General features: G+C 34.5%; 1 protein-coding gene across 1 annotated transcript; it reads right to left on the bottom strand.

Moving 5' to 3' along the window:
• Nucleotides 1–474: 474 nt before the first annotated feature.
• On the bottom strand, nucleotides 475–2671 carry LOC107893806 (protein BIG GRAIN 1-like E). Its single transcript, XM_016818897.2, has one exon. It carries the CDS (start codon nucleotides 1612–1614, stop codon nucleotides 661–663), a length of 954 nt encoding a protein of 317 aa, XP_016674386.1. The 5' UTR covers nucleotides 1615–2671; the 3' UTR covers nucleotides 475–660.
• Nucleotides 2672–9318: the final 6647 nt, after the last annotated feature.

Below are 9318 nucleotides of genomic sequence, written 5' to 3'. Positions count from 1 at the left end.
TTAGGTGAAATGCAGTATTGTTATGATATGAAATTCATACATCAATTTTACCCCCCTTTTTCTATGAATTCTTGGTAGCTTTCAAGTGAGTTCCATTGAATTTGCTGAAAAATGAAGGGACCCTTTAAAATCAGCAGATAGATTTTTTGTTTGTTTTCCATGAAAAAAAATGTAGTATAGGAAGGAACAAAAAAAAAAAGAAAGAGAGAAGGAAAAAGCTTAGATGAAGCACACGTACAGGTAGGAAATATTAATTAATGTGTTAACCTATGATTGATTAGGGTCCAAAAGTTAAAGATTAGAATATATTAATCCATATAATGCAATGTGATGATGGCCTTTTCTTCTGATGTTTGAGCCATTAATCATGGCACAACCTAAGCGAACCACTAGAATGGTTATGGGATACTTTAATGGTTTTCTTTTTGCCTTGATCCATGCTAGCTCCAAAGAAAGAAAAGAAGATTCAGAAAGTGAAGACAAACAAACATTCCAAACTGTACATACAGAGAAAATAAAAAAAAGGGGAAAAAGCATTCAACGAACTTTCAAAGAAGCTAGCAATAGGGAAGAAGAAAAAAAAGACGAGCAAAATCTAATGCCTACAATGGCAATGGAAACAAATGGAACCCATCATCAACAAGTTGAAAATGTATAGTTTCATAGTGCACCATTGGAAATTGGTGCTCCTCTCTTGATGCTGTCCATATGTGTTGTTTCATACACAGGTAAACCACCTGAATAGATACCTAAATCGTAGTTTTGGAGCTCGAACAGATCGGAGCTCGAATCGCTATCGGCACCATCATCGACCTCATTGAAATTCCTGAAACCTTTCCCTTCTGCTAGATATCGATCAGCTCGATTCCTAGCTTTATCCTGATGGCGAGCACCGAGGTTATGATGTTTTTCTGAGTAGTCATCAAGGAACTTGAGTTTCTCATCCAACCAAGAATAGTCTTTTGTTGTATCATGTTGTAAAGCTGTTGATTTTGTTTGTCCAATATTGTTCTTTGTTTGAGATGATGCTGCCAGATGCTGTTTATGGTCTAAATAGCTTCTAAAATCCTTGTAGCTTTTGGCAGGCGTGTGTGCATAAGGCGGGGGCGTCCTGGAACCCGAATTCGAAGACGAATAAAACGACTTGGTATCGGCCGTGCTGGAGCTACGGAAATGGCTAATGCTGATCCTCCTTTTCCTTCTTCCACCAGGGCTCTCTTCTTCATCTTTCATGGACTGTGTGGTGGACTTTGATTTCTTCTTTTTGGAGCTTGTTTGGTTGAAAAGGGAGTTCAAGAAGCTAGCAAGTCTACCACCTGGTGAACTTGGATGCTTGTATTTCTTCTCTTTGATCTGTTTTTCCACCACATGAGCTTGTTGAGCAATGGGATTCCTCATTGGCACATCTAAGCTGGCCCTACCTCCCCTCCATGGTTGCCTCTCTTCCCGCATGATCCTCTGACTGAACGTCGCGCAACTGTAGCTACCAACCGGTTCGTTGTACCCTGAGAAATACCGCGCGGCCTCGAACACGTCGAGCTCGCCAGAGTCCTTCCTACGATGGAATGACTTGTTGAACATTCTATCAGGGTCTGAAAAGCCTGTAACGGACATGGATGATGCCAAAGTTCAATGCCTCTGCTATGGGGGACTTAACGTCACCAGGTACACAAAGAAGGGATGAGATTGTATAGGGAGGGGGAACTGGTTTAAAATGATTGAGAGTGGTGGGAAAGGGTAGGCTTTTTATAATACTGATGATAATAATAATGATCAATTGCACTGTCTAATAATATAATATGATGAAGGGTGTTTTCAGAATTGACCCCACTTTTGATATCAATTGGTGCTTTAGTTTTAATACAAGTGAAAGTGGGGTATACACGAAGGGAAGCAAAAGTTTTTCATTTCATCCTTCTCTTACTGTGAAAAAGAAAACCCAGAGGTGGTCTTGTGTTCCCTTGGATTCTAGGGACTCAAAGTGGGAATTAGATTTTGGATGGTTGTTTGCTGATTATAGATTTTGAAAATTAGTATATCACTTCTTATAAGAATAAAGTATGAATATGTGAATTTAATTATAAAACTTGATAGATGCTAATTTCTTTTTGATTAGTGCTTGTAAGTCACTCTAATTATTAGGGGCACTAATTAATTGCTTGTTAAGTTACCTTTGACTGATGTAAAATAAATGAAAGCATGGCCCAATAATATCTGCTTGCCCCCTCTTTGTGGGAGCTCTGGGGTTTAAATTTGGTTGCTTTGGCAGGGTCTAGAAATCAATGGTTATTCTTGGCATCATTTTATTGTTTCTTTTTAACATTTTTTTTAACTTTTGGAATTAAATTTGGCTGTGATAATGCATTTAAACAAACCTGATGAAAAATGAAAAGAGGATTGTGAAGAAACCAAGCTTAGGAGGGGTAAAAAAATTTCTTCAATTTTTGCAAGGAATTGTCGTCAAATTAGAGGAGGAGTGTTGATGTATTAGTGCTAACCAACAAAGCCTAATTTTTACAACCCAATTAACCAAACAACATGCCTAATTGATGGCACAAGTTTTACCTTTTGGGTTTATTTTTTTTCTATTCATTCGTTATAGTACATATTCTTTTCAATTTATAATTTTATATGGGCAGAGGAAGATTATTCCTTTTAGAAAAGTCTTTAACGTGTTTGTGTTTTTGGAGTTAACAGTCTTATCAATGAGTTAGGATTATTCCAAGTCAAGTTGGATTTTGTCTTCCCATTCGAGGGAGAGCCCAAGTGCATAATACGATGGGTTTAATAAACTAAAAGTGCTTCATTGGATCGGGTCAGGAGTGCGCATGGCTATCTACCAAGGGGACAGTAGCATTGCACTTGGTAGAATTTGAACACATGCTCCTTAAATGGCAACAATGGACACATTTCCTTTGTAGGTGACTCTCCATCATGCACAACTCGATTTGACCAGGTACTTCCACTTTATTGAACATGTTGCCATAGGTAATCAAATTTTCTACAAAGTCGAAAGAAAATTCCAACTCAACCTGAGAACAATACCATCTCGTTGAAAGGTTTGTTGGTTCTAAGAGCCTATTTAGTAGTGCTTAAAAAAAACACTTTTGGCTCCAAAAGCACTTTTAGAAGAAAAGCTGTGCTAAACAAGCTGTTTTTGGTTGAAATTTTTGGCTTTTCAAAAGTGTTCTTTTTAGAAGTGCTTTTGAAATTAGAAGCTAAAATTTTTAGCTTTTCTTCTTACAAAAGCACTTTGGGTGCTTAATTACTTTTTAACCCCTCTAATAACATAGTACTTTCCCTTTTTTTTTCTTGGTGCTGAATTATAAATGTGTTAAAATCATTAATTAAAAATTAAAAAAAATATTTTTTTAAAATACAATTATAAATATTTAATGGTTATATTTAAATATTTAAAATATAGTTTATTTATTCTAATTAAATTTTATAAAAATTAATATTTATTGATTAAAAATATTTAAATTTTATATTTCATATATTAAAATATTAACAACAAGTTATAATAAATTTTTTATATTCTTACTAAAATATTATAATATTAACTAATTTAAATATTATTTAAATGCATATTTGTTACTTGATAATAATATGTCTAAAATAGACATTTTATTTCTCAAAAGTACTTTTTGACAGTAATGCTAAACACTCAAATTTTAAACTAAATTTTTCCACAGCACTTTTCCACGGCACTTTTCAAAAGCATTTTTTTAAAGTATTGCTAAACTAACCCTAAATGGATAACACTTCGAAGATTTCTTCGGAAGAAATCCATCTCCCCTTAATAACATTCCATCAATAGGTATGATCGTACAAATTAACCCAAACAATCTTTTAGCCCAATGCTTCAATTATATAAATTGAATTAAAAAATAAATAATCAATCACAATGAATAAAAAAAATTGGGAGTTGAAAGTGGGAAAACCAATTTAAAAAATGGTAAAAGCAGTTGCTATTATTATTTGATGTTTTAAAATGGATTTTTTTTTCGTGATTTCTTTTTTCTTTCATCCTTTTGATTTTTTGAAAATTTAATTTTTATTTTTTTTAAAAATTAATTAGTCATAATCAAAATACAATACATTCGAAATATATTTGAACTTAAATTAGAATAAATTTGAATAAAATCCTAGATATAGTGAGGCTCAAACTTAAAATAACGAGAATCTGACTTCAATCTTCCAATTATACTTTCAAATTTTGAATAACTTGATCTATAGACAAATTTGCTTACTTTTTAGTGAAAGGAAAACTATATATAGTTAACCCTTTTTATAACAATCACCTTTTGTAACAATATTTCATTATACCAGTTAAGTTTGTTACAAAATTGATTTATTATATTTTATTTATACCCTTTATAATAAATTTTCATAATATGGTCATAAATTATGAAATACACTAATTGTTAATAGTAAAAATATAGTTGGCTCAGCCTGTTAGACTGGTAGTTAGTTAGCTAATGTTAGTTAGTTGTGGTTATTCATCTTTGTCATACTTTCTTGTTTCTCTTCTTGTATATATATATGGCTGCTTATTTGTGTGTAAGTTGGATATATGAAATACAATATTGTTTTCTATATTCTTCTTGCTTTTCTAGTTTTCTAACATGGTATCTGAGCTGGTTGTTTGAATTTTTTTTTTCCTGAAATTCGTGATGGCAGAAGATCGGCAAATTGCTGGTTTCCACCAATGTTTCCAAGTACTTCATTAACAAGAAATCAATATTCAGCTTGATGAAATCAATTATCCTCTGTGGAAACAACAAGCATATTTTGCTTTGGAGAGTTATGGTTTGGAGTCTTACATTGATGGTACTCAGGCTATACCTCCTGAGTTTGTTTCTGATGAATCTAGTCATCTAGTTAAAAATCCTGAAGAGTTTCATTTAATAAACAAGATAAAGCCATAACATCTTGGTTATTTTCCATTCTCAGTCTTAAGATTTTACCAGATTTAGTCATGTGTCAATCCACTGCTGAAATTTGGGAAGTCATTGGTTAGTTGTATTCTGCTAAAACAACTACCAAGATTATGAATCTACGGTATTCTTTGTACTTTCAAAAGAAAGGGGATCAAAGCATGCGTGATTATTTGAGACGACTTAAACTGATTATGGATAATCTTGGTATATATGGAGAAAAGATATCTGATGCAGAGCATATTGCAACTATTCTTAATGGTTTACCTAGTGAATTTGATTCGATGGTCACCTTAATCACCACTAGCTGGCAAGCCTATGATGTACTTGCTTTGTCTTCAATGTTGATTGATCTTGAAGCTAGGCAAAAGTCAGGTGTTGTGGTTGGGCTATTCAGTGTTAATCTTGTCACAAGTCAATCTACTTCTTATGGTGCACAAGGTTATCAACAGCCCGCAGAAGGTATGTCTAATTTAGTTGGATATCAAGGAAGAGGAGGTTCATTTCATCAAGGTCGAGGTAGAGGCCGTTTTTCAAATAGACCTCAATGGCAGTTGTGTGGAAAAATTGGGCACACTGTGCAAAAGTGCTATTATCGTTTTAATACTTTTTTTATTGGTTTTCCTGAGCTTAATGCAGGTCATAGATGTGCAAGTGCTAACTTTGCTCAATGGGTGATGTTAATGATGACAACAAACAGAATGTAGCAGGTGCTTTTGTTTTTGGTAATGGTTCGTTTGCTTCTATGAATGTTGCTATTGCTGGAGAACATATTTGGTTTCCTGATTTAGAAGCCACTTCTCATCTCACTTGGCATGCTCCTAGTATGACAAATAGTGTCCCATATTCTGGTGCAAGTAAGGTCACTGTTGCTAATGGTCAGTCTTTGTTAATATCTAGCACTGGCCAGAGTACCTTTCTTATAAATAATAAACCTCTCCATATGAAAAATTTGATGTATGTACTTGGCATAACAAAGAACTTGATGTCTGTATCACAGTTCTCAAACGATAATAAGGTGTATTTCAAATTTCATGCTACAAAATGCTTTTTTTAAGGATGCAATCTCTCATCAGGTGTTGTTGCAAGGAGTTGAGCAAAATGAGCTGTACAACTAAAGGTTGTTAATACTAGTGGATTTGATTCTGTAATGAATGTTGAAAAATCAAATGTTAGTGTTTATAATGTTGGTGTTTCTTATAACATATGGCATAGAAGACTTGGCCATTCCTCTTCAGATGTGATGGTTCAAATTTTTTGTTCTTGTAAAATGAATATTCTTAAGAATAAAGACGTTATTCTTTGTGTAGCTTGTCAGAAAGAGTCATAAACTTCCTTTCTTGCACTTAAAAACAGTCTATATCATGCCCTTGCAACTCATTGAGATTGATGTCTGGGGTCCAGCTCCTGAATATTCAAGTTGTTTTCGATATTATGTCATATTTGTTGATGCCTAATCACGTTATACTTGGATTTATTTTCTATAAAAAAATCCAATGTTGTTGCTGCCTTCTTACAATTTAAAAAGTAGGCTAAGTTAGAATTTGATACCAAAAATAAAGAGGTTCAATCTGACTGAGGGGAGAATTTCGAAGCTTGTCATCTCAGCTCACCTCTTTTAGAATTAAGCATCTAGTCTCCTCTTGTTCACATACTTCTGAACAAAATGGTATTGTGGAACAAAAACATTAACAGGTGGTGGAACTTGTTCTTACTTTGTTGGCATAGTCTTTTATGCCTATAAAGTACTGGTCTGATGCTTTTTCCAGTGCTATGTTTTTAATCAACAGACTTCCAACCAAGGCTCTTCAAGGGTTTACTCCTCATGAGATGCTTTTTAAGACTTTGCCAGACTATTCTTTCTTGAAGGTTTTTGGTTGTTTGTGTTATCCTCATCTTAAGCTGTTCAATAACAATAAAATGCAGTTTCAACCAGCTCCTTGTGTTTTCTTGGGATACAGTAGCATGCACAAGGGTTACAAATGCCTTGATTCCAATAGCAAAGTGTTTATCTCACGCCATGTGGTTTTTGATGAATTTGTTTTTCCTTTTTCCAAGAAGTCAGTTGTTAGTGTATTCTCACATTATGTCCCAAAGATGCTAATTACTAAGTTTCCCGATGTCTCTTCAACAACACTAGGTTTATCAGTTGATTTAGTTGGCTCGTCATCAACTACTTCAGCTAGTTCTTCTGCTTCTATTTCTAATGACTTAGTTAGTTATTTAGTCACTCCATCACATGGTCGTATTGATTCTGGATTTGCTTCTTCCACTTTGGATGTTACTTTTGGTTCTTCTAGACAGGCTAGCCTACCATTGGTTGACTCTATTTAGAACATCCCTTACTCATATTCGACGCCGAAACAGGGTACGAGGCATTATCGGATATAAACTCACACAATCATACAAAATCGAGACATGAATATCCGTCCAAATTTAAAACTTTTCATTCACATACAATCGTCCCTTATACAGGCCCACGAGGCCCAAAACATACATTGGGTATGGTTTGGGATAAAACCGAGAACTTTGGAAATGCTTGGAAGACTTAGAAAAATTTACATAAAAACAGGGTCACACGCCTATGTGGGTAGGCTATATGGTCACACATGCCCGTGCCCTCAGCCCGTGTAACTCTCTGCTTATGACGTTATCAACCAAAATAGGGTCACACAGCCAAGTCACACGCCCGTATGCTGAGGCTGTGTCCTTCACATGGTTGAGACACACGCCCGTTTGTTCGATACTGAGCATTCTGTTTTGCAACAATTAAGGTGCAGGGGACACACGGCCAGTACACATGCCCATGTACTTGACACAAGGCCTAGACACACGCCTGTCTGTCTACCCGTGTGGACAAAATGAAGCCATTCCTTAGCTTCATTTTCTCACCCAATTTTGCCAACAACCTACATCATTACTTTTATGTATATACCAGCCAATTCAAGTATAAAAACCAAGCACATTTCATTCATCATCATGGCATATCATTTCAAGTATACATGTTTATAATCTTGCTTTGATTCAATTCATGTGTTAAACATGATTTAATTAACTACTTAACACATATATATATATTTACCATAGCATAACATTACAAGTTTTATCAAAACAACCATTACTAGTCATTCCAATGGCTAGATTACAAGCATCATTTACATTTACATGCCAATATGGCCAACATATCTTATACATGCCATTACAACTGTAATTAATTTACCATATTGTACCGACATGGGCCGATGAATAGTGTGAGTGATCTCCGCCGAGCTTCCAATCCAACAAGCTTCCGATTTATTCTAAAATAAGGGAAAATAAAATAGGGTAAGCATAAAATGCTTCGTAAGTTCGTATAACATGGTACTTAACTTACCATTCATTCTATTTGAGATAGCTAAGTAAGGCATATTCAACCACTTTGATCTCAAGCCCTACACACATCCTCATTGCCCTTGTTAGTCGTATATTCCATAGTAATATCAAGACATGTATGGGCTTAACAAAAATCAAGTTTCCAAGCATATATGTTTTCCACATCATGTATTCGTTCAACAGAAATAATTCATCTCATTATTTCGAGTAAACATTTCATAATAGTTCATTTCGAGCTCAGATCATTTCGCATAAGAACTTTACACATATTACTCAGAATATCAAAGTCACAATTAGTACATTTTAGGTATACAATTCTGTAATCAAGAATGAATATCCTCATCAAATAGTTTCCATACTTAAATATCATCATATTATATTTCATATATCACTTGTTATGTATCATCATTTTCTTGCATTTCATGTAATATTCTTCCCTGTCATATTTCCATATCATATACCATTCCATGTCAGGTTGTCTTAAATTTATATTTGCCCTTGTCAAAACCTTTCCCGTTGAATTTATTTGAATTATCGATGGATACATAAGTAGTACACTTGAGGCGTACGAATCAGGATCCGTCAATTCATATTCAATGGTACCCATAAGCTATTATTTCAGAGAGTACACTCTCGAGCCACACATATATAGACAGGATTACCAATCCAGGCTAAATCTCATCTCCAATATATATACTCAATAGAGCTTAATCAGGATTACCAGTCCAGGCTAAATCCATTTTATAACATATGTTCTAAAGAGCTTGATCTAGATTACCGGTCCGGGCTAAATTCAATCCATAATATATGCTCGAGAGGACTTATATCAGTATTACCTGTCCGGGCTAAATTTTATCGGAATTAAGGTCGAAGGATTACTCATTCGAGGTAAATCCTATCTGCAACAAATGCAGGATCTCTTTCGCTTCGAGAAATCACATATCCATCGATTTTCCATTTATTCAACCGGGATTTAAACACTTTTCATGCATTATTGGGCATTTGA

The sequence above is a fragment of the Gossypium hirsutum genome, chromosome A13 (genome assembly GCF_007990345.1).
Source record: "Gossypium hirsutum isolate 1008001.06 chromosome A13, Gossypium_hirsutum_v2.1, whole genome shotgun sequence".
In the NCBI taxonomy this organism is placed as follows: domain Eukaryota; kingdom Viridiplantae; phylum Streptophyta; class Magnoliopsida; order Malvales; family Malvaceae; genus Gossypium; species Gossypium hirsutum.
The sequence above is the reverse complement of the archived record's forward strand: the minus strand, read 5'-3'. Positions and strand labels throughout refer to the sequence as shown.